This window comes from Canis lupus, chromosome X (assembly GCF_011100685.1).
Source record: "Canis lupus familiaris isolate Mischka breed German Shepherd chromosome X, alternate assembly UU_Cfam_GSD_1.0, whole genome shotgun sequence".
NCBI classification, from domain to species: Eukaryota; Metazoa; Chordata; class Mammalia; order Carnivora; family Canidae; genus Canis; species Canis lupus.
Genome location: NC_049260.1, coordinates 29,347 through 53,249, shown reverse-complemented (window position 1 = coordinate 53,249; position 23,903 = coordinate 29,347). Strand labels below are relative to the sequence as shown.

At 65.6% G+C, this 23,903-nt stretch overlaps 2 protein-coding genes across 8 annotated transcripts in view; one reads left to right on the top strand and one right to left on the bottom strand.

Moving 5' to 3' along the window:
* The window catches only part of GTPBP6 (GTP binding protein 6 (putative)), a 21,618-nt gene extending 5,138 nt beyond the window's left edge, over positions 1-16,480 (top strand). Inside the window, exons 2-16 of one of the 7 annotated variants that reach the window (XM_038586699.1) lie at positions 254-391; positions 961-1,031; positions 1,195-1,325; positions 1,624-1,694; positions 2,336-2,494; positions 3,919-4,127; positions 5,063-5,211; positions 5,576-5,728; positions 5,995-6,114; positions 6,280-6,477; positions 7,636-7,739; positions 8,403-8,550; positions 13,260-13,306; positions 13,443-13,541; positions 15,999-16,480. In XM_038586699.1, coding sequence (XP_038442627.1) covers positions 254-391; positions 961-1,031; positions 1,195-1,325; positions 1,624-1,694; positions 2,336-2,494; positions 3,919-4,127; positions 5,063-5,211; positions 5,576-5,728; positions 5,995-6,114; positions 6,280-6,477; positions 7,636-7,642 — 1,406 coding nt within the window. In that variant the 3' untranslated portion in view covers positions 7,643-7,739; positions 8,403-8,550; positions 13,260-13,306; positions 13,443-13,541; positions 15,999-16,480. Of the gene's footprint in view, positions 1-253; positions 392-960; positions 1,032-1,194; positions 1,326-1,623; positions 1,695-2,335; positions 2,495-3,918; positions 4,128-5,062; positions 5,212-5,575; positions 5,729-5,994; positions 6,186-6,279; positions 7,107-7,632; positions 7,740-8,402; positions 8,551-8,688; positions 8,823-9,211; positions 9,536-13,259; positions 13,307-13,442; positions 13,542-15,998 lie in introns of those variants that run through there. The other 6 variants (XM_038586695.1, XM_038586696.1, XM_038586698.1 and 3 more) reach the window with 6 other exon arrangements.
* On the bottom strand, positions 10,559-23,903 carry PLCXD1 (phosphatidylinositol specific phospholipase C X domain containing 1). Its single transcript, XM_038586688.1, has 9 exons — positions 23,799-23,903; positions 22,932-23,098; positions 20,955-21,098; positions 18,013-18,149; positions 15,918-16,046; positions 15,144-15,299; positions 13,369-13,552; positions 10,958-11,236; positions 10,559-10,878 (listed from the first exon to the last, which is right to left on the bottom strand). Exons 2-9 carry the CDS (start codon positions 23,080-23,082, stop codon positions 10,559-10,561), a joined length of 1,500 nt encoding a protein of 499 aa, XP_038442616.1. The 5' UTR covers positions 23,083-23,098; positions 23,799-23,903.

Genomic DNA, 23,903 nt, shown 5'->3' with positions numbered 1-23,903 from the left:
CAAGCCCCAGGTCCCACGTAAGGAGGGGCCGTCCTTCCTGTTCCTGCCTGTCGTCCCTCCTGCTGGTCTGCGTGGAACAGCACAGCCGTGTGTGGGAACAGGCCTCCCTGGGGGCCTTCTGGGGCCCTCTGCACACTGCAGGAGCCCTCCCAGCCGAGGGACACGGGCCAGGGCGCGCTGGGCAGGGCTGGACGGGGCCCGGGCCGACCCCACAGGGACGCCCCCCTCACCCCGGCCCTGTGTGTCCCCACAGCCGAGTGGCAGGTGGCGGAGGCGGAAGCCCTCGTGCACACGCTGGACGGCTGGTCGGTGGTGGAGAGCATGGTGGTGCCCAGCAAATCGTCAGACGGGAAGCTCATCTTTGGCAAAGGGACCTTGGAGCATCTGACGGGTGGGTCCCTGTCCCCGTCCCTGTCCCTGTCCATCCCCTCCGTAGCTCCCTCCGTCTGCACAGAAGCAGCAGCAGTGGGCGCTCCATGTGGGCAGCCCCTCGAGGACTCGCGTCCGACATGGGAAAGCCACGTGTCCCTCTCAGAACCCACTCCATGCCCGTTGGTGCCGTCGGGACAGTTATGACTCGGGTGGGAACCGCCCCGCGGCCCCAGCCCTCCCTCCCTGCAGACACGGTGCTGCGAGGGACCCCGAGGGTCTGCAGCCCCAGCCGCCCTCCAGCACATGGCAGGAGCAGCGGGCCGCCCCGCAGACGTGCCACCCATCCGTGTCACCCCAGCCCTCAGGCCCGTTCAGGCCCCTGAGGCTGCGCCACCTCCGTGCGTGCACAGACCCACAGCCCTGAAGGCAGCCCCAGTCCTCCCCTCGACCCCTGTCCTGCACACCTGATTCCCCAGCACGCGCTCGGGGGTATGGGTGTCCCCTGAACACGGCCAGCAGAGCCCCGGGTCGGTTCCACGACAGAGTGCGTGGAGCAGGGGCGTCTGAGGCACCTGCTGTTCTCCTCAGAGAAAATCAGGGGGACTCCAGAGATCACGGCGGTCTTCCTGAACGTGGAGCGGCTGGCCGCGCCTACCAAGGTACTGCGGAGTCCCGTGGTCTCCCCCGGTGTGGGCGGACAGAGCCGGGCCAGCGTCCTGCGGGAACGGGACCGCCGGGCACACGGGATCCCACACGGCGTGCCGCCCGCCCCCGTCGCCGGGTTGCCCTGGCCTATGCTTTCACCCCCGTCTCCCTTTCCAGAAGGAACTGGAGGCTGCCTGGGGTGTGCAGGTGTGCGACCGGTTCACGGTGGTGCTTCACATCTTCCGCTGCAACGCGCGGACCAAGGAGGCACGGCTGCAGGTGGCGCTGGCGGAGCTGCCCCTGCTCAGGTAGGGGCCACCGCACCCCCGCTCCTCGCACTCGTGTCTTGGACGGTCACCTGGGACGCGGTGGACACAGAACACGGCCTGGCCCCGGCCTGTAGACCACGTGGCTCCCACGCTGTGCCCCTGCCAGAGCTCGGTGGCCCACTGTGGCCCCTCAAGGTGCCGAAGGCCCTGGCGGGAGGGAAGGCCACCCTGCCTTCTCGTCACCACCCTCACTTCCAGGTGTTGGCGCCTGCTGTGCTCTCCTAGGTGGGCACGCGTGTGTGCGGCCGCGTGCTGAGATGCCCCCTTGCCACGGCAGGTCCCGCCTGAAAACCAGCATGGCCCTCCCGGACAGACGAGGATGGGGCTCGCGCTACATCATGGGCTCAGGTAACGTGTGAGTCCCGTAGCACTGGGCACTCGGGACGGAGGCTGTCACGGCAGCCGTCCTCCCCTAGGAAGGGGACAATGTCGCTGGAAGACCACCGGGGGGCAGGGGCTGCATGTGGGCCTCGTGAGTGGTCACATCCGAACCAGCTGCGACATCTGGGTGCTTTTCAGCGGCAGCGGCTCCTCCTCTGTCTCCTACGAGGACCCCTGTCGTTGACGTAGGGCCACCTCGTGCAGGACGAGCTCATCTCAGAGCCTTGACCAGCTAGGGGCGCCCAGACCCTACTGTGAAATGAGGTCGCGTTCGCAGGTCCTGGGGTGAGGATGTCCGTGTCTCTCCCAGGGCCTGCTCCGGCGGCCGTGGGTATCACAGGGGCGCTCCTTCCCAGGCTCCCCCTCGCTCCCAGACCCAGGGGAGCCCCGCTGACTTCAGGGCACGAGGCTGCAGGTGCGGCAGCCCTCGCTGGGCAGAGCCACGGTGCAGGAGGGAAAGCGCTGGGGCTGCGGCTGTGTGCAGAGCAGGTCGGGGGCCCAGCGAGGTGATGCCCGAGTGCCTCCCGCACAGGGAGCCCAGTGGCGCATGGTGCTCTCCGTGCCTCCTGCCACCTGTGCTCACGGCCTCGCCACCTCCGTGTTTCTAGGGGAATCCTTCGTGCAGGTGCAGCAGCGCCTCCTGAAGGACCAGGAAATGAAGATCCGGAAGGCCCTGGAGAGGCTGAGGAACAAGAGGCGTCTTCTGGGGAGGCAGCGCCGGCGGCAGGAGTTCCCCGTCATCTCCGTGGTGGGGTACACCAACTGTGGTGAGCACGGCTCCAGGAGTGAGACGCCGGGCACCCCGCTGTCGGGCTGCCGTGTCGCGGGAGATCCCGCTGGCTAAGGCCGCGAGACCGGGGACTCGGGTCAGCACGTGCCGAGCAGAGGCGGCTGGCGTGGCTGTGTCCCAGGGTGTTCCAGCACCCACGGCCCGCACCCTGCATGTCACTCGCGTGGTGCTCGGGTGCTGGATGGCGCACTGGACTGCCGCCTCTCGCCGCTGCTCTGTAGACTCAGAGATGAGAGGAAACGTGGTGTTTTGGAGCTCGTGTCTGGTAGACCTGTCCGGACGAACTATAAAGCAGTTCAGGTCGTGTCCAGTAAGACCCCGTGGTGCGTTCGGGGTTCAGGTTCCTGTGCGGGTCACTGTGATTGTGTGCGGGACGCCGAGCGGGGTTTCCTCCGTCCTTAAGCCCTGAGCTCACGGTCATGCTCCCGTAAAGGGAAAGCACGGCAGGCTTGCCCCTTCACGTCGTGGTACAGCTGCCATCCCGTGCTTCGCTGCTGGAAGCGGCAGTGTGCCCGCCTGTGCTCCAAACCCCACGTGAGGTCAGCAGCTCCCTGACCTGGGGGGGGAAGGTCCCCAGAACTGCCCCACCTGAAACGGGAAGCTGTGGGTACTCGTAGGATTTACAAGATCCTGTTTGCAAAGGTGTAGGTTCACGTGTGCTGGGGATGCAGAGTACTCTGCGTGGCTGTGTGGGGGGCGGGGCAGGTGTCAGGGAGGTGTCGGGGGTGAGTCTGGGGTGCATGGGGCAGGGGTGTCAGGGTGTGTCAGGCAGTGACTGGGGCCTTCGGCAGTGGCTGACAGAGGTCACACAGAGTAGGGGCCCCGCTTCCTCCACCATCACCCTGTCTACACGGACATCCACCCCCTCGCCCTGTACCCGCCCCACTCCACCATCATCCCCATCCACACAGACACCCACCCCCTCACCCTGTACCCGCCCCACTCCACCATCACCTTCCCCTATGCAGATACTCACTACATCTTAGGCACAAAGCACCGGCCGCATCTATGTGGGCACCAGTCACCTATCACTCACATGCAAATATGAGCACCTGTCTACACTGTTGCCTTTGTTGGCACAGGTGCCCAACCCCCCCCCAGGTTCACACACATCAGCACCCTGTCTACACCATCACTCTGCTGTGTGTAGGCACTCGTACCCCAGAGCCTGGCCCTCTCGACCCGCGAGCACAACGGGCAGCACCATCCTCCTTTCGACCATACAGGGCATCCCAAGGGTCCTGCTGAGACCTAGGAGCTCAGAGACCTTACGGACCACGGGCACCCCCTCTGCAGAGGCACGTGGATTGGACGTGGCGCCGCCCACAGTGCAACAGTAGATAGTAGGACACACGGGAGGGGGCCTTTCAGGCAGCATGTCCTCTGGGGCCCACCTTCTAGGAAAAACCACGCTGATCAAGGCCCTGACAGGCGATGATGCGGTGCAGCCCCGGGATCAGCTGTTTGCGACGCTGGACATCACAGCCCATGCTGGGTGGCTGCCCTCCCGCGTGGCTGTCATCTACATGGACACCATCGGCTTTCTCTCCCAGCTGCCCCACAGCCTCATCGAGTCCTTCTCCGCCACCCTGGAAGACGTGGCTCATTCGGTGAGTGTGCGATGCTCTTACCTAAAAGACCTGCGTGATCTGGGGCTGGTCCCCTCGCACATGACACAACATGGAGACTGGATTCCCTGATTCCAACAGGACGCAGGGACTAACTAGTCTCCTCACACCTGATACAACGTGGGGGCTCGATCCCCTCACATGACACGACCCTGGGGACTGGATTCCCTCACCACACTGCACCCCGGGGACCGATCCCCTTACATACCACCTCCTCACGAAGCTAGTGCCTAACCCACCCTGAGCATGAGCCCTTCCTAGTGACCTCTTCCAAGACTAATTCCAGAAGGAGGTGGAGCCGCTGTGCAGGGAGTGGGTGACTGCGCCTCCACCCTTCGGTCAGCCTGTGCGCACAGGTTTGCAGCGATGTCATTCAAGGGCCCATTTTCTTTGGGCTTCCACCGAGCCCCAGACCTAGCGTCAACACCAGGGAAAACCAGACAGACTCCAACTGGAGGGCGTCCCACAAAATTCCCACCAGTGAGACGTTTAAAACCCGGCACAAAGCATTCTTTAACATCTGAAATAACTCAGAATCTGAAAGTTTCACGGAAGGTTGAAAGGCCCCTGAAGAATGAGGCCCCCGCGGGGGGAGGTGGGGCTGGACCGGAGCAGGCAGGGATCTAGCAGGCCCCTGTGGTGCGGGAGCTGTGAGGGATGCCAGGGCCCAGGCCGGGCGCAGGGGAGCAGCCTGGCCAGGGCAGGGCCCATGCAAGGGCCGCGGGTGGGCCGCCCACCAGCTCTGGTCTCGGGGAGCTCCGGCCCCGGGTGCCACCCACCTCACAGGGCCGGGACCCCATGGGAAGCAGCCCACTCCCACCCGGGCCTGCAGTGGCCATCAGAGCCCCCGTCCGAGGCAGGTCCTCCCGCGTGGGGTGCCATCCCTGTGTCCACCATGTGGCTCCCCTGCCCCCCAGGACCTGATCGTCCACGTGAGAGACATGAGCCACCCGGAGACAGAGCTGCAGAAAGCCAGCGTCCTGTCCACGCTGCGTGGCCTGCGCCTGCCTGCCGCCCTCCTGGACTCCGTGCTGGAAGTTCATAACAAGGTGGACCTGGTGCCCGGGTGAGTGCAGCCTGGCGCACCCGCTGCCCACGACCCTGGCGCCCCTGCCCACTGCCCGTGGCCCCGCCCCAGCTGGTGACAGTGGGCTGCTCTCCTCGGGCACTGGAGGCATCCCTCTGCTTTCGGGAACGGGGGGGTCAGGGTGCCCTCTGCCACCCACGGGCCGGGAAGGGCCTCAGAGCTGCACACCCCGGGGGGCGCGTTGTGAGCCCCTCGCTGCCGCGTCCTGGTGATCTGCTCTATGCACTCTCCTGGCACCCACTGGGGCAGTCACACTTGGGGCCCCGGGGGCGGGGGACCCTGGGCGCTCCTCACTCCGTCTTCCCGAGGCTGAGCAGGCACTGCTGGGGGGCTACTCCCGCAGGTACCGCCCGGCGGGCCCACAGGCCGTCGCCGTGTCCGCCCTCCTGGGGCAGGGGCTCCCGGAGCTGAAAGCGCGGCTGGAGGACGCCGTTCTGAGGGCCACGGGGAGACAGGTCCTCACCCTCCGGGTCCAGCTGGCGGGCGTGCAGCTGAGGTGCGTGGGGCCGCCCAGCAGGCGGGACAGTGGCCGTGCAGTGGGTGCGGGTGCGGGGAAGGCAGTGGAGCCGCAAAGCCCCGTGAGCAGAGGAGCCCTGGCGGCTGTGGGGTTGTGGGGTTGCCTGCCGCGCACGTGGGTTAGTGACTCCTATGTGGGCGCCCCCGGGCTGTGGGCGGGACCCGCCAGTGAGGACGTGGTCACTTGCGGGCTCAGGAACACAGCCCGTGGGGTCCCTACTGAGCGCCCCTTCCCCGCTCCGTCAGCTGGCTGCACCAGGAGGCCACGGTGCAGGACGTAGACGTGATCCCCGAGGCCGGGGTGGCCGACGTCACGGTGGTCATCAGCAGCTCAGCCTACGGCAGATTCCGAAAGCTCTTCCCCGAGTGAGCGGACACCGCCTCTGGGCCTCTGGGCTGCCGGGTGGGAGGCTGGCGGCCGCGGCTGGAAGTCGAAGGTCAGGTCGCAGGGGGCTCTGGTCCCCGGGGGTCCTGCATCGTGGATCCTGCATCATGACAGCTGACTTCCCCTCCCCTGGCTTTGGCTACAAGGAACAGGCTCCGCTGTGTCTGCACCGGCATTTCTGGTTCTCCCGCCCGCGGGCCGCCACGTCCTCCCGGTGTTGGAGCTTCCATCGGCTGTTTCACACTCGCAGCCGCCAGCCCTCGCTGTGCCCCACAGTGTCTGCGACTCCTGACCGTCTCGCGGCGACCCACGGGCCTCCCTGCTCCGGTGGCGGAGGAAACACGGTTTGTCACTGAGTCGGCATGAAACCAGCAGCAACCTGCTTGCGGGCAGGCCACTCAGAGTGGCCCATGGGAGGGACAGACGCGGCCCGGGCCCACAGACCTGGGCTGTCGTCACCCAAGGTCCCAGGACATACCCAGGGGTGCAGAACTGGCCATGCCAGCCCTTCTGCTTTAATTTTGCTTTGTTTGTAAAGACTATTTGAGAGACGGAGGGCGTGGGAGTGACAGAGGGAGCGACAGAGGGACAAACGGAGGGGCTGAGGGGGAAGCAGCCCCCCGCTGAGCAGGGCGCCCAACGATGTGGGACTTGATACCAGGACCCCGGGATCCTGACCCGAGGTGAAGGCACACGCTTCATGAAGGGAGCCCCCCGGGCGCCCCTGTCCTCATTCAGGCACCCCCAGTCCTGCTTTCTGAAACATTCGTTGGCACCTCAGGGAGCCCACTAGACCCACGCGGTTGCCCGTTTTCTAGAGGAAATGCCGACGTGAGGGGTCCCTTGCAGCCATGGATAACGTCCCACGTCATTTTCCCCCTTCAATTTGTGCTCATCCTTCCAGTGTGGTTTTTTGAGTGATTCTGGAATTCGGCATTCAGGAATAAATCTCAACGCTGCTTCAGGGCGTGCACGAGGGTGTGTCTTTTCTAAAGACAGAGCGTTCTCAGGTCGCGTGAGACTTGTCCACACACATGGCCCTACGGGCCTCGCGCCACCTCTGGGTCCTTCCCCAAGTGCTCCTGCCGCTGGCCTTCCAGAACTCTGCCATCCTGTGGGAGGTCAGATTGGGCAGGTGTGCTTGAATAATACCGTCCCCACACGCACATGTCCTGGCCCCGACGCAGCGGACAGAATAGTGTCCCCAAGGACGTCCCCGTCCCGACCCCCAGCTCCTGTCAAGGAAGATGCTGCTTACATGGCAGAGAGGACTTTGCAGAGGGGACGGGGTTAAGGACCCTGACGTGGCGATGGCCTTGGTGATCCGCGGGCCCAAGGCCACCACACGGGTCCCAGTGACGGGGAGGCGGGGGCTCAGACTCCTGAGGTGTGAGGTCAGAGCAGAGGTTGCGTCAGAACCCTAGGTGGGCTCGGCTGGTGTCCAGGGTGGAGGGAGGCAGGAAGCAGGGAGGGTGGAAAATGGAGCACGTTCCCGCCAGCAGCTCCTGAGACACGCAGGCCCTGGCTTTGGTCCAGGGACCCATCAGCCTCCTGCCTTCCAGAACCCTGAAGAGAATAAATCTGGGGGATCCCCGCGGCTCAGCAGGTAAGTACTTGCCTTGGGCCCAGGGTGTGACCCCAGGTCCCGGGATCGAGTCCCCCGTCGGGCTCCCCCCATGGGGCCTGCTTCTCCCTCTGCCTGGGTCTCAGCCCCTCTCTTGGGCGGGGGCGGGGGCCCCGGAGGGGCTGGAGCTGTGGGGCGGCGCACCAGGCCGGGAGCCCTGCCAGCCTTCCTGGTCCCCCAGCTCAGCCCCAGGGGTCTCGGGACACGGTGGGGTCACGGAGCGTCCTTTGTGGGCCGCCCCCCCTCGAGGCCCTGCCCCATCCCCCCGGCGCTGCAGGTGTGCACCCTCAGCCGGGCGCTCTGTGGGCACTGTGCCAGGGCCGCCCTCCTTCCGCCAGGCCCCTGTGTGCGCTCTGGCCGCCCCCGTGCGGGGCACGCCGGGGCGGGGTGCGGGGGGCAGGCCTCGGGGGTCTCCCTTTCCTTCCGCACCTGCCACTGTGCCGGGCGTCCCCCCCTGAGGCCTGCGGGACACCCACTGCACGTGCCCAGCCAAGCGGGGGCTCGTCTCAGGGGCCTGGGCTCAGGCGGGGGCCTTTGGGGGCTCAGGCGGGGGCCAAGAGCTTTAGGGGACCTGGGGGGAGCGGGAGGGGACCTCAGGGGCCTGAGGGATACAGAGACACCGAGCCCTGATGGTCCTTCACTCAGTCAACGACGAGCTGAACCGCGCCACCTCCTCCCCCACGGGCTGCAGCCTCCACGTCGTGCAGCCTCCACGTGCAGCCTCGTGCAGCCTCCACGTCGCCTGCCGCCCAGATCCTCTGCGGGCGACCCTCAAATACAAGCTCCTCTATGAGTAAGTACCCCGGGGGGCGGGGGGCGGCTAGCGGGCTCCGTGGAGTGTGCGACGCCTGATTTCTTGGTGAGGTTCGAGCCTCGCCTTGCTGTGGAGATTACTTAAAAGTAAAAGCTTCACACACACAAAAAAAATTAGGTGTGCGGTCCTTCCTTCATGTCTGCGCTGACAGGCTTCCAATACCACAGAACTTGGAAGTTTCAGCCACACGGCGCAGCATCCACCTTCAGCTCAGGTCATGACCCGGGGCTCGGGGATCCAGGCCCGCCCCCGCCCCTGCTCCTTGGAGTCTGCCCCGCCCCCCCCCCCCTCCTGCCCGCCACCCACTCGTGCTGTCACCCTGTCACTCACATAAATAACAACTTTAAAATGTTTCATCCAGTCTTTTTTTTTTAATATTTTGTTTATTCATAAGAGACAGAGAGACAGAGAGACAGAGAGAGAAGCAGTCTCCAGGCAGGGAGCCCAATGTGGGGCTTGATCCCAGGACCCTGGGGTCACGCCCTGGGCCCAAGGCAAGCACCAGAGCCACCCAGGGGTCCCCGCATCCAGTCTTTTAATTAATAGAATAAAGTGGCCGACAGTGATTTTTTTTTAAATTTTTTTTTCCAACAGTGATTTTTTTTTTTTTAAGATTTATTTATTTATTTATTTATGATAGACATAGAGAGAGAGGCAGAGACACAGGCAGAGGGAGAAGCAGGCTCCATGCACCGGGAGCCCGACGTGGGACTCGATCCCGGGACTCCTGGATCGCGCCCTGGGCCAAAGGCAGGCGCCAAACCGCTGCGCCACCCAGGGATCCCCCCCGACAGTGATTTTTGAACAAAGTGCATGACCCGGAGAAAGTGCTGGGCCAACGGGGGGCTTGTACACACCCTCCCGGGGCGCATTTCCAAAGTGTCTCAGCCGGAAGAGAAACGTAATTATCCGCGTTTCCCCAGAGAAGGGGACGCACCCACCCTCCGGGGCCACAGGGAAAAACCTGTTTGGGGGCAAGAAGCAGAAAATCGCATGAGGCCCCCGAGTTTCCCTGGAAAAGGCGCGTTGGAACAGAGCACACGGGTCGGGGTTGTGCGGCCGGCGACCCTAAGGGTGGAGGCTGGGGTCCCAGGCACCCGCCCGCACGGAGCGTCCCCGCGACCCGACCCCGCGTGTTTGTGGCCGCCCAGTAGCGAGCGGCCGCCGGCACCGCCTTGCCAGCCCCGTGCCTTCAGCTGGAGCGTCCGCATCACACTTCGGCGATTCCCGCCGACATTTGTCCTGGGGGCGTCTTTGCCGCGGTCCCCGCGGGGGCTCCAGGCACCCACGCGGCGCTGAGCGTTCGGTCGCGCGGAAGCAGGTTTTGCTTAAGGTGCGCGCGGTGTTTCCGGCGTGGACGCAAGTGCACACCCAGTGCACACCCAGTGCACACCCAGTGCGCTGCAGCCTGCACCTCGCGCTCCTTCGCACTCGGGAACCGGACGGTTCCGGGACTCGCGCCCTGCGGCCTCACACAGCGTCGGCGCCCGCGTGCGGAGCGCGAGTCGCGGCGTCGGGGCCGCGGGCGCTGGCTCATGGGGCGCCCGGCTGCGTGGAGACGCGTGCGCGCTCCCGGGGGCCTGTGTCCGCGTGGGCATCGGCCTGCCTGTCAGCGAGCGTGCGGGGCCAAACGCGGGCGTGGGGACGCAGAGAGCAGGGAGACGGCGTCCTCGGGCCTGCGAGAAACGGCGGACAGACAGACCGACCGACGCCAGAGCTGGGGGGCGGGGCGGGGCGGGGGCCGACAAACGCCCCGCAGACGGCGGCGGCTGAGGAGCGAGGTCGCGGCGGTCCCCGCGGCTCACGGGCGGGGCGGGAAGGGCCCGGCCGCCGGCGGGAGGCGCTCGCACCAGGGCTGCGGCAGGGCGGCTCCGGGGCGCGTGTCACCCCGCTGCGGGCACGCGGCCGCCCCTCACGGGTGTCCCCGCGCACACGGGCCAGCGGGCGGGGGGGGGCCTCCGGACCGGGCGGCGGGGGCTGCGCTCCCTCAGGCGGCCCGCGACGGCCCCGCTACCTCAGGGGAGCCCGAGCGAGGCCCCAGGGAGCCCAGGGCGGCCGGCAGGACAGGCCCGGACGGCGCCTCTTCCTCAGGGGAGCCCAGGGCGGCCGGCAGGACAGGCCCTGATGGCGCCGCTTCCTTAGGGGAGCCCGAGCGAGGCCCCAGGGAGCCCAGGGCGGCCGGCAGGACAGGCCCCGCGGCCCCAGAGCGGGCGCTGCTCTCCCCGCTCCACGGTCTCCTCCGTGGGACCCCGCCCGACAGTCCCGCGACCACGGGGCGCCGCCGGCTGCCGCTCTCCCGAGGCCCGGCTGAGGCGACAACCGCGGCCACCGCACGGTCCCCTCAGCAGGCGCGCTCCAGCTGCCGCAGCCGGGAACGCCCAGGGGCCGTGAGGCGCGCGCCCCAGGCCGGGCGGGGGACGGACGCCGCAGCGGTGCAGCAGCTTCGCGTTGAGCCCGACGACGTCGCCCACGAACGAGTCCGCCCCGATGAAGTCTCCCGCGATGACGTTGGTGCAGCGCGCACCCGGCCCGGGGCACTGCTCCCGCACCCACGCGCGCAGGCACGGCAGGCTGGGCAGCGTCATCTTCCGCAGGGACTCGGACGGGTGGCCGAGCACATACGCCAGGTTCTCCGTCAGGTTGATGCCCGCCACGAACAGCCCGCCTGAAACGGGAGGACACGGGCGCGCTGCGGGGCCATCCCAGCTGCCCGCGGCCGCCGCTCCGCCCACCCGGCCCCGCGGGCTCCGGCTCCCTGCCGCGCGACTCCCAGCAGCGCAGGAAACACGCGCGTCCGCGTCAGGCCGCCTCTCCCGCCAGCCAACACGCCGCCCGGAGTCACGTCCCCGGTCCGACCCCGCGTGGTGGGCGGAGTCACGCCCGAGTCATCCCTGTCCTGACCCCCACGTGGCGGGCGGGGTCCCACCGTAAGGAAAGGAGGCACCGGCGGATTGAAACACACGGAGGGGACGTCCTGTGGGACGGCCCAATCAGGAGGGACCACAGGACATGGTGCTCCCCAGAGCCTGCACAGGCTGCCGGCCTTGCCAACGGCCTGGCTTCGGTGGGACCCACCCAGCTTACACTTCCACCCTGAACCCTGGCTCGTGTCCACCCGGAGCACGTGACAACACGGGCGCCGCACAGCGAGGGCCCAGGCTCAGCCGCGTTCGGGGCAGGACGGTGCCCCAGTCGCAACCCTCAGGTTTCAACCACGTGCGCCTGCTCCCCAGCATCCATCAAAGCTGCGCCCCACAACGGACCCCAAACAAGCAAAGAAGCCGGAGGCCAGGACAGCGGCGGGGTGAAAACCCGGCAGCCTTCCATGGAGAAGCGCCCCGAGTGGCGCCGGAAGCACGGGCAAAGCTCGCCGCGCGCACCGCCTCCGCCACGGTGTCTGCGGTGGCCGCTCAGCTGGCGCCGCCCGCCCTGTCACTTTCAAACATTGTCATCGGGACGCGGGGGGCTCAGCGCTGGGGCACCTGCCTTCGGCCCAGGGCGTGACCCCGGGTCCCGAGATCGAGTCCCGCGTCGGGCCCCCAGCGGGGAGCCTGCTTCTCCCTCTGCCTGGTCTCTGCCTCTCTCCGGCTCTCGTGAATAAATAGAAAAAAATCTTAAAAAAAAAAATCATCCTGGAAGGCGGCTGCTCAGGGAACCGCCCGCCGTGCCTGGTGGGACACAGGACGGAGCCGCATCCCCGCGACTGGCGCATCACATGAGGCAGAGCGCAGACCCGGAGCCCCGTGGGCACCGGCAGAGCCACGCACGCTGCGCCACGCGCGTGAAGTACTACCCGCAGACCGCACACGCGGGAAGTCCCCCATCTTGGAGCCGGGGCGCCACAAACCCTAGACGCCCAGCACAGCTGCAAAGCGGGGATACCGTAGCACGTGTGCCAGGAAACGGCTGGTTTCTTTACAGAAGCAGCACAAACACTCAGGGCACGGGGACCCCCGGGTGTTCCCACAGGGAGTCCTCGGGAGCACGGACTCCCACACGGCCTCTCTGAGCTGGACGCGGGGCTCGGCCTTGGGCAGCCGCCCGATGACAGGGGGACCGAGGGTGCGCGAGCGGGCGCTGGGCGTGCAAAGCTGGCAGCCAGGAGGGGTCCCGGCAGAGAGGCCTGTCACCGCCAGGTGGGCGCCTTGCAGCCATTGTACGAAGGAGGCCCAAAGCTCAGTCGGATGACAGACTTGACAGAGACAGACGGACAGGGACGCCGTCAGAGACCGACGGACAGGCGGAGGAGGCCAGGGAAACGTGCAGCTACGGGCACTGGGTGTGATTCACTCCTCATCGCGAGGCGATACCCCCACGTCCCCGCTGCGCAGCGGCAGCACGACCGAGCCCGGGCATGGACCCTTAGCAAGCGCCCCCCGCACAGGCGCTCACTCGCTGCAAGAAACAGCATCTGAGTGTGAGCACGGCACTCTGCACACCACGCGGGGCGCTCATGCCTCTGTGCAGGCTGCACAACCACACGTGCAGAGTACAGCCTGGGCGGGGTGTGGACACTACATGCACGCCGGAATCCATGCCACGTGTGCGTACACGTATGTTCACAAGCATAGGGGTCATGTGGATATGTGCGTGTCTGTGTCTATGCTCACGTGTGCGTGAGCCTGCATGCACACATACACACGTGTACACACCCATACGTGACTTCATACCTACGTGTACACGCACAGGAGATTCCCGAGGCCTACACTCCTCTCCTAAACGCGGAAGCAACCCTGTGAGTGGCAGCGCGGGTGACGGGACAGGGTAGCGTCTGCCGTGTGGCCGCGCATGGCTCACCTGGGCGGCCGCAGCTCTTCATGCGCTCGAGGTAGCGGATGAGCTCCTGAGCCTTCACCTGGTCGCCCCACCAGTACGGGATCCCGGGCCACAGCTCCGCGTGGCGGCTCACGACGCTCGCCTCCTCGTAGGACACGATGACCTGCTGGCCGCGCGCCCACAGCTGCCTCAGGGTAGGCACCTCCTGGAGGGACGGGGGGCGGGGCGCGTGAGGGACCTCGGGGCGGGGCGCGTGAGGGACCCCGAGGAGGGGGGCGGGGCGCGTGAGGGACCCCGAGGCGGAGGGGCGGGGCGCGTGAAGGACCCCGAGGCGGAGGGGCGGGGCGCGTGAGGGACCCCGAGGCGGAGGGGCGGGGCGCGTGAGGGACCTCGGGTCGGGGGGTGGGGCGCGTGAGGGACCCCGAGGCGGAGGGGCGGGGCGCGTGAGGGACCCCGAGGCGGAGGGGCGGGGCGCGTGAGGGACCTCGGGGCAGGGGGCGGGGCGCGTGAGGGACCCTGGGGCGGGGGGCGGGGCGCGTGAGGGACCCCGAGGAGGGGGGCGGGGTGCGTGAGGGACCCCGGGGCGGGGCGTGGGAGGGACCCTGAGGAGGGAGGCGGGGCGCGTGAGGGACCCCGAGGGTGAGGGGCGGGGCGCGTGAGGGACCCCGAGGAGGGGGGCGGGGTGCGTGAGGGACCCCGGGGCGGGGTGTGGGAGGGACCCCGAGGAGGGGGGCGGGGCACGTGAGGGACCCCGGGGCGGGGCGCTTGAGGGACCTCGGGTCGGGGGGCGGGGCGCGTGAGGGACCCCGAGGAGGGAGGCGGGGCGCGTGAGGGACCCCGAGGAGGGCGGCGGGGCGCGTGAGGGACCCCGGGTCGGAGGGACCCCGGGGCGGAGGTGCGGGGTGCGTGAGGGACCCCGAGGAGGGGGGCGGGGTGCATGAGGGACCCCGCGGCGGGGGGGCGGGGCGCGTGAGGGACCCCGAGGCGGGGGGCGGGGCGCTGAGGGGGTGATGCGTCATTGTTGGGGTGCTTTACTGCTGCAAGCTGGGCAGTACTGTCGGGGTGAGCGAGGCCAGGGCCACCTGTCCGAGACACTGGCTCTGCAGGATTAGGGGCTCGGGCACTAGTCCCACAGTGTTTGGGGTTCCTGAGCATTAAGGGAGGCCTTTCTCCTCCCGACAAATGGAAAAGATTTTCTAGATGATAAAGCAGGTTGTGTTGTGAGTTGACCTGCGTCCCCTCTATAGTCACATGTTGAAGTCCTCAGCCGACCCCCAGGACATGACTCTCTGGAGGTGGGGTCTTTAAGGGGATACCGAAGGTTCCGATGAGGTCGGGAGGGGAGGTCGGGAGGGTGGGCCCTGACCCCGTAGCCTGGGGTCCTTACAGGAAGAGGACATGGGGGGACAGACACGCACAGAACCACGCGAGGACGCGGGAGAGGCCGCAAGGGCACCGGCCCTCTCGGCAGCTGCCAGCTGCCGCATCGCATGTGGCAGGGGCTGCGGGCACACGCAGCGTGCTCGGGGCAGCGAGTCACCAAGGCGACCTGGAAGCAGGCGTTACAGGTCACCAAGGTGCCGGAGAAGCAGCCTGCACTGTCCCACCAGCGCACGTGCCACTACCGGGCTGCCCCTTGCCCGGAGGGCAGGGTCCCCATCCTTCGGGGATTCTGCAGACACACGAGCACCTCCCCCACCCCACCCTGCCTCAGCATCGCGCTCAGCGGGACCAAGTGAGCAGGGAAGTCTCCTGTCATGATCCTGCCCCTCCAGCCCCACCATGGGGCTTCTTACCCCTCGGGGACACAGCATGTCTCCAAAGATGTTCTTGATGCAGGCCACCAGGTACTCATGCAGGTCCTCCGTCATGCCCTCGAAGTTCCTGCACGCCAGGATGACGACCTCCCGGGGGTGGCTCTCCAGCCACTCTGAGATCTCTGTGAGCGTGTCCTGCACAGGGGAGGGGGCTCATTCAGACCGTCCCCAGAGAGGACCAGGGGTTAGGGACGCGCCCGCCGCTCCAAGGGGCTTCTCCAAACAGAGCTCCTGGACAGACGGCCCAGGTCCTGCACCAACAGACACCCCTCAGACGCAGCTGCGCCGAAGCCACATGCTCCAGGGCAGGAGCATCCGCCTGCTGCGCTTGTGCATGCGTGTGACCCAGTGTGTGCAGGCTCACGCTAGAGGGTACCGCGTGTGCAAGAGCGAGGCCGCATCAACATCCCATAAGGGGCGTGCAGAGTGAGGTCCCGGGATGGTCTCCCGGCCCCAAACGCCCTGAGGCCTCGCTGGGGGGCACGGGGTGCCCAGGGCAGGCATGAGCGTGACGGGGACGCCGAATATTGACTTCAGAGCGCCCCGCACAGCGCCTGGAGGGGACTGGAGCGCCTTGAACCAGGCGGGAAAACAGGGCGCCCCACGTCTGCAGAATCTGGGAGGCCCGGGGGTGTGGGTGCCGGCTCGCACATGCACCCTGGCCAAGAGTTCTGGAGGCCGGCCTTCTCCCGTCTGGAGTGGACACGGGTGTGGACGGGGAGGCCCCGCAGCCATCCGCCCTCGCACGCGCACCTCCACCAGCACGGTCGTGTACACCATGTGCACAAAGTGTAGGTTCTTCTCAGAGCCAACGAGCATGTGCGCGATCCGCAGGTCCAGGTACCGCACCCCCGCGTCCAGCTGCTCCGTGACGTTCAGCACCTGTGCACAAAGGTCCTCGTTTCTGCTGGGGGCCGTGTGGCCCCCACCTCGGCTGGCTCACTGCCCCCGTGCCGGGGCTCGGAGTTGGTGTGGAGATGCCCACGTGTGGGCCTGCGTTTGATGTGGAGTCGGTAGGTACTGACGCCTGCAGGGTCCGGGACGCCGCTTGGGCCGCGCATTTGGGAACGTGCTTCCTGGCAACACTGGGCACATCCAGCCCCAGATGGAGGCTGCGAGGTCCCGTCCTGCGGTAAACGGCCCCTCGGCCCTATACCGGCCTCCAGACCTCCCTGCTGGGCCCTGTCTCCCCTTCTTCCAGGGCAGCCACCAGGAAGGACCCTGTATGGGCGCCTGGCTCCAGGGATCCTCGCTGGGACCCTGTGGCGGGGAGAGGGGAGGGCAGGATGTTCCAGGAGGGTCACATACCCTGAGCATTGTCCCCACCCCACCACCAGCACTAGGACTGGCAGGAAGGGGTCCGCAGAGCGTAAACGGGACGGCTGGACCCTTGCAGGCAACACCATAATGGAAAAAGCAGGAATTTACAGGGGAGTCATGCCTACACCCTGGGTAGCCGCGCGGGGAATGCACACCCCTCCTACTGGTCCTTCGTTGACAGTTGGGGGGGGGGCACGGCAGAGAGGCCTGCATGCATCCCAGGGCCACAGCCCAGTACCTGCACACGCACAGTTCGTGCTGAGCCACCAGCCCTGTCACCAGCATCGCCACACACCCGCGTACACAACGTGGACCTCTCGTGGCCCACGTCACAGTGGGCCTGGTGCTAAGGGTCCCCAGCACTGCGGGCCCCCAGGACCGTGTGACCCAGCACTGCAGGTCGCTGCACTGAACGGGCTCATCCCTCCCATGGGGCTCGGGGTGACTGCAGGAGGCAGGAATGCGGTCTTTCCACATTCCAGGACTGGAGTTCCAGGAAGAGCAATTGGGAAGGACAGAGCCGGAGCTGGTGCCGCCACCACGGAGTCTCCAGCACCATGTGGGAGACCTGAGCACAGAGATCCCGACCCTGAGGGGCCTAACCCTGAGGGCCGGGCTGCTCCCCAGGGGGGCCCCGCGGGGGAGCCAGCACCTGGGCCCAGGCCAGCACCCCCACCATACAGGCTGCCTAAAGCCTTGCAGGATGCAGCCCCACTGCAGCTGGGTGCCCCCCACGTGGATGGCCCATGTCACCCTGACCTTCCTCTGCATATCCCCATGAGAACCCCCCCTGAGCACCCAGACCTTCCTGTGCATGCCCCCCCATGAGGACCCCCAAGTCACCCTGACTTTCCTCTGCACATCCCCCATGAGGACCCCACAGGTCACCCTGACCTTCCTCTGCACATCCCCCCATGAGGACATACCAGGTCACCCTAACCTTCCTCTGCTCCCCCTCCAGAGGACCCCACAAGGCACCCTGACCTTCCTCTGCTCTCCCCCATGAGGACCCCCTGGGTCACCCTGACCTTCCTCTGCACAGCAGTTATCCCCCCCGCCAGAGTCACTGTGACCCTCCTTACACACCTGCTGGCCCCCCAGAGAAAAGGGACCAGCAGGAGGAGGGAGCAAACCCCAGTCGGTAAGGAGGGGCTCTTCCCTCCTGGGCATGAGGGTGAGGACTGGTTGGCTGCGCCCTCCTCCGTGCATTTACTGAACAAACCCATCGCTGCGGGTCCTTTCTCTTGCTTTGTCTGCACACGTGCACAGCTCGGGGGTGTGTTTTTTTGTGACCTGGCGGCTCTGAAAGGTGACCCGGAGGGAGGACACAGCGCTGGCCTCTGCAGGGAGGACGGGCCTCGAGCCCCGGCTGCCTCCACACACAGACTGCCAGGTCTCACAGGCAGGGCCCTGGGGTGCTGTGTGTGCTGGGTGGGCCCGGGGCCGGGCTCAGAGCCCCCGCACACACACAGGGGTGAGGGCGCCTGCCCAGCCGGAGGACGGCGGTCAGGCCCGCCACTGAGCCTACCTGGGTGGTGGACCACTTAAGCACCAGGGGGCGGGTGACACACGGCAGCACCTTGTCCAGAAGCTGCAGGAGCCGGGACTGGGTCTGGGAAATGGGCGAGTTCTTGTTCAGGCAGTAGGTCATGGTGTCGTGGCTCCCTACAAGCAGACCCGAGGGGACGTCTCACCAGGGAGCCTCTTCCTGAGCCATGTGGTGCGACCTGCACGTGCACAGCACGCCCAGCGCCGGGCGTGGGCCGTGGCCCTGCACACACGCCCACCCGGATCCTGTGGACGGGGCCTGGGTATGTGGAGCCTCATCCAGGACCAGGGGAACCCGAACTCTGGGGCCTCGTGTCCCTATAAGCGGCAGAAGAGGAGACACAGACACGCATGGCAGAAGCCACCAGACACCAGGCATCCCCATCCCCGGGAGGGGAAAACTGGAGGTCACTGCCAGGTCGGCCCTGTGCAAACCGTGTCGTCGCCCCACATGCCCTGGATGTGCTCCTCTGACCGGGAAGAAGCACCCTCACATTCGTGCACACTAAAAAACCTGAGGGTTGGGATCCCTGGGTGGCGCAGCGGTTTGGCGCCTGCCTTTGGCCCAGGGCGTGATCCTGGAGACCCGGGATCGAATCCCACATCAGGCTCCCAGTGCATGGAGCCTGCTTCTCCCTCTGCCTGTGTCTCTGCCTCTCTCTCTCTCTCTCTGTGACTATCATAAATAAATAAAAAAAAAAGTAAAAAAAAAAAATTAAAAAAAAACCTGAGGGTTTTCCAGAAACTTGAAAAACAAAAAGAACAAAGGGGGATTTTTTTCTATGAGGTGCTAAAGTACGCGTGCTATGCGTGCTATGCGTGCAAAACTAAGCCTGCCACGATTGCTCAGACGCGGCGTCGTGGACCGCAGACTCGGATCTCAATACTGCGTTCACACCGGGGTGCGTGGTACGGACCTGAGGGACTGTCAGCAGGCGCCCTGGTCAGCGGGCCACGCGGGAACGGTGCACACCGGGGGCCTGGGGCCTGTTCCCCGCCCAACGCGCCCCACGGTGCTTGCAGATCGGGGTGGCCAAGGAAGGCATACAGCCCTCTGGGCCACGTGGTCAGTGTCTCTGAGGGTGGCCCTAACCTGAGACCTGTGCAGGACAGACCGACAGACCCGATTTCCCAAAGAAAAGCTGACCTTCCCTTGGGGCGCCTGCGTGGCTCAGTGGCTTGAGCATCCGCCTCTTGATTTCGGCTCCAGTCACGATGTCGGGGTCGTGAGCTCGAGCCCCGTGTGGGGCTCCCTGCCCAGGGCAAGTCTGCTTGAGGTTCTCTCTCCGTCTGCCCCTCCCTTCCCTCTCTCTCTCTCCCTCTCTCTCTCACTGTCTGTCAAATAAACACATATTTCTGTTTGTTTTCCCAGGACCTGGGCAGCTCTGAATGCGACCCGGAGGGAGAACACGCTGCTGGCCTCCCCAGTGAGGGGGAAAAAATGGACTTTTCCTTGATGTGGAAACTTAAAAGATAGAAATGACACAGTATCAGATGCTGTGGGTGTCCCTGTGGTCAGTGGACTAACGTCCTAAAGGTGTCCCCGGGACACACATGTCCAAATGCCACACGGCAGACAGAATGTGAAATCCAACCTCCCCCAGCTCGGGAGACCCGACATCTGAGCTCCGGGGGGGCGGGGGGGCAGGACCCCTGAGATCCAGGGGCTCCAGGGAGGGTCCCTCCTGCCTCTTCAGGCGTCTGGGGCCCCAGGTGTCCCCGGGCTAGAGGCCACGTCCCTCCCGTCTCTGCCTCCGTCCTCACGGGGCTCCTCCTCTGCGTCTGCGTCTCCTCCTCTGTCTCCTATGAGAACCCCTGTCATTGGACATAGGGCCACCTGGTCCAGGACGAGCTCAGCTCAGATCTGTGCTCAGCGGGGAGTCTGCTTGGGATTCTCTGTCTCCCTCTGCCTCTGCCCCCCGCCCTCTAAAATAAGTAAATAAATTTTTAATAAAAGTGATAAAATTCCCAAAGAAAGACACAGCTGTATGTGAAAATGTGAATAAATCTCAAAAACTGTAAACATGTATCCAGGTGAGAAATCTGCCTATTTTTCCAGGAGGAATTCCAGATACTGCACGTCCACAGACGTGGACACACGTGGCGGGATCCACTACACACTTCTTTTCTGCAAAAACTGAAGGCTGCAATGCCCACATGCTCATCAGTGTGGGCCTGTGGCCACTGGTCCCGGGGCCACCGGAGGCACAAGGGCCTGAATCAGGGCCACCAGGTCCTTGGACCAGAAAGTCCCCAGAGCTCAGTGTGACCTCCTTGTGGGTCGACCTCTGGACCCTCCAGCCCCAACTGCAGAGGACGCTGAGCTCGCGGCTGACGGGGCATGAGGGATGCAGCCACAAGAAGCCAGAGGGTTCCCTACACGAGGGACAGGCTGGCAGGGCGCGTGATCCCGAATCCCTATGCTGTCAGGTTCCCACGGAGCCACGCGCCCCGGGGGTGTGCAGGTGCCTGACAGGCATGCATCATAACAAAGGAGATGGAGAAGAGAAGACACTCACATGGTGTGTGTGTGCACGTGTGCTCGAGTGTGCGTGTGTACACGTGTGTGCATGTTTATGTGTGCCTGTACTATGTGCGTGCATGTGTGTGTGGATCGGTGCCTGCATTGTGTGTGTCCATGTGTGTGTATGTGCCATGTACCGTGTACATGGATCTGTGTACGCACCTGTGTTGTGGGTGTGCATGTGTTATGTGCCTGTATTATGTGTGTGTTCATCTATGTGTACATGCCTATACCGTGTACATGGATCTGTGTACGTGCCTGTACCGTGTGCATGCATGTGTGCATGCACACCTGTCCGACTATATTATGTGTATCCAGTGTGCACTTTGCATGCTTTCCAGCACACCCAGACCGTCCCCTGCCGGCAGCGTCCCAGCAGGGGACACAGAGGCCCTCACCTGGGATGGACAGGTGGTGCAGGGGCACATCCCAGAGCAGGGGGCACAGCGCCGACATCCAGTCTGCATTTGTGGTGCATGGCAGGCTCTGGAAGCTGCCGGAAGCGCTCAGCTGTCCGCCCATCGGGGGCCACCCTGCGTGACCTGAGGACGGAAGGGAAGGTTTGCAGACATAAACCAAGGGGACCCACAGCTGCCTCCAGGGCGGCCCCTGCTCCCGTCATGCTAATCCCCCCGACTCCCTTCCCGGGTCTGTGGGGGCAGGTCCTCCATCCTGAGGGGGGGGACGCCTCGAGGGCCCAGGTCAGCACCCCACACTCTGTCTCCCTCTGATAGGGTGCAGGGAATGTGGTGCGTGGAGTCCCAGACAGAGCCCCGCTGAAGCCCACACAGTCCCCCAGAAGCACGGGAGATGCCGGGCTGGGGATGGCAGGGAGCCCTCTGGTCCTTAACCTGTGGCCCCGGCCACTGCCTCCTGAGCCCCTGCCAGGAGCATGCCCGACCCCTGCAGGGCAGCAGACCCTCAGGATTAGCACACGCGTGGGTGTGTGACATCACCTACAGAGGAAAGGGAGCCCCAAGACGTGTGCACAGTGTTCCCTGGCCAGGGGGCGAGACCTGGGGGTCCCCTACTGCTAAAGCCACATGCCTGCCCACCACAGCCCAGCGTCCTCACCTGCCACCTGTACCCAAGGGACACCATCAGGGGCTGAGCCATGTCCCCAGCCCCAAGGTGACACATCCCGGTCACCCTGCAGGAGCCTGTCCTGGGCTGAGCCGTGTCCCCCCACCCCCCACCAGATCCCTGGCTGCAGCCCTGGGGCGTAGGAAGGGTTCCGAGCAGAAACACGAGATGTAAGAACCAGGCCCATGGCGACCACGCAGCATTTGGCCACCATGCCGTCACCCCACCCATGCGTGGGAGGGCCGAGTCCCCTCTGGTGTGCATGTGCCCCTTGCCCCTGGGCAGCTCTTGGTGCTCTGTGTGCACAGCGCAGGGGCTCAGAATTTGCCTCCCTGAAATAGGCCACTTTGCTATCAGGATTATTCTGAGCTGAAGGCGACTGAGAAACCACAGCCACCCGGGAGCTCCGAGCTGTCCCCTCTGCCTGAAACCAGGTGGCAATTCCCTGCTCCGTCCCCAGTTCTGGCTCCAGCCCAGAAATGAGGAACATTCGCAGCAGAGAAGTGACGCTTCCCTCCCGGACTTTCCCCTCAACGTCTACCTTCTCACAAGTCACTGTCCTGACACCCCGGCCCCCTTCCTCCGCGGTGTCACCCAGGGTCCCCACAGGGGTGCCCGGCTCGCTGAGAAGGCGGGCAAACCGGGGGTGGCCTCCGTGAATCCTCCTCCCCTGCGAGGCCTCGCACACGGAGCTGACCTTTTCTCCTGTGCGTCTTTGGTCATTTTGTTTATTTCTTTGTTAGTTTTCAAAATAAGCCTGATGCGCAACGTGGAGCCCAAACTCGCAAGCCCGAAATCACGCGCTGCACGTTCCACCCATGGAACCAGCCACAGCCTCCTGGTTTTCCTCGTTTTCATTTGCAGGTCGCGTCCCCAAGCCTGGGAGCGCACAATCTCCCCGTCTACACCGCGGCCAGGGCACCGAGAGCGAGAGCCGGTAGCGCTGGTTCTCCCACCTCGGCAGCGACGAGCACCCGTCCTCTCCCGATCCGTAAGGGGGTCCCTGAGAGGCTCTCTGAGCACCCCTGCACCCATCTTCCCTCGTGGTGTGTCCCAGGGCTCAGCTCGCTCTCAGGCTCAGCGGTGTCCCTGCAGGAGAGCATGTGGAACCCCACAGCTCCTGGGGGCACTGACGTTCATGCAGCAGGTGTCCAGGGGGCAGGGCTGGGCTGCGCCCCCAACCCCACAGGAACCATTCCTCCAGGTGCACCCGGGGCCACACGCCGTGTCTGGAATGCAGGCGGACCGGGAATTGTGTAAGCGAGCCCTCAGCACTGCTGGTGTGCACGGACCTCCCCTGTGTGCTCGGCCCCAGGAGGCTACCGCCCATGTCCTTGATAGGAGAACGGGGGCGGGGCCTTCACGCCCCTTGCAGCCGCAGCCGAGGCCAGCCCAGGCCCAATCCTCCGTGGACGGCCAGACGGGAGCGACAGCACAGTCCATGGCGGGACACCAGTGCCTGCGTAAAGGGGACAGCAAATGTCCACCAGCGGAGGCCCCTCCATGGTCCCTTGGGAGAGGTCCCGGTGCCCCCGCGCTCTCTGTCGGTCCCCTGGGGGAGGGAGCCCTGGAGTGTGTGTGTGGACAGGGATTGCACAAAACTGGAGTGCATGCCGGCTTGCAGGCGCCCACAGCCCAGGCAGGTGACACAGCCGAGCCTCCCACCTGTGAGCCTGCAGGGACACTGCCCATCCCCACGTGGCACATCTGCGGGCGGTGACTGGCTCAGGAAATAGCTCAGGAAATAGCTCAGGAAATAGCTTGTAGGTGAACTAAGCGACTTGCCAGCCGCCGGCATTCCGTCCTCACCGGGCTCCCCAGCGCTCCCAGACCGGCCAGACGCGGTGCCCCAGCACCTGAGGACCAGACCGGCGGTGGCACCCGGGGCGCCAACATCCTTTCACCTGCCAGGCAGCAGGGTCGGTGCCCAGGGCACCTGCCACCATCAGGACCCTGTAGCCACAGCCTGGGCGTCCGGCTCAGCTCTGACCCCAGCACCCTGCCACCCTCCCTGCGAGTCTGCAGGGGACACTCTGGTGGCCCTTCCCGCTGCACCTCCCGCGGGTCAGAGGAGGAGTGGCCCCAGTGCCCACACCCCAGGCTGGGTCCCCCTCAGCCTGCTGTCCCCACGGCCCCCCACCGGCCAGCCCGGCACTCACCACCCGCCGCAGTCTCTCCCAACAGAGTTTCCGGCAGAGATTCCCTCCTCTGGCCACTGCCGCTCAAGCACTTCCTAAAACGAACTCTGCCAGGCCATTGGTCGC

Bases quoted from the DNA above. Each gene is read 5' to 3' on its own strand.
- PLCXD1 (XM_038586688.1), bottom strand. From the start codon at position 23,082: ATGGACTGTGCTGTCGCTCCCGTCTGGCCGTCCACGGAGGATTGGGCC. The intron at 21,099-22,931 runs GTCCGTGCACAC...TTCCGTCCTCAG, and splicing joins GGGCCGAGCACACAGGGGAG to GTCACGCAGGGTGGCCCCCG. The intron at 11,237-13,368 runs GTGAGCCATGCG...CTCCCGTTTCAG, and splicing joins GAAGAGCTGCGGCCGCCCAG to GCGGGCTGTTCGTGGCGGGC.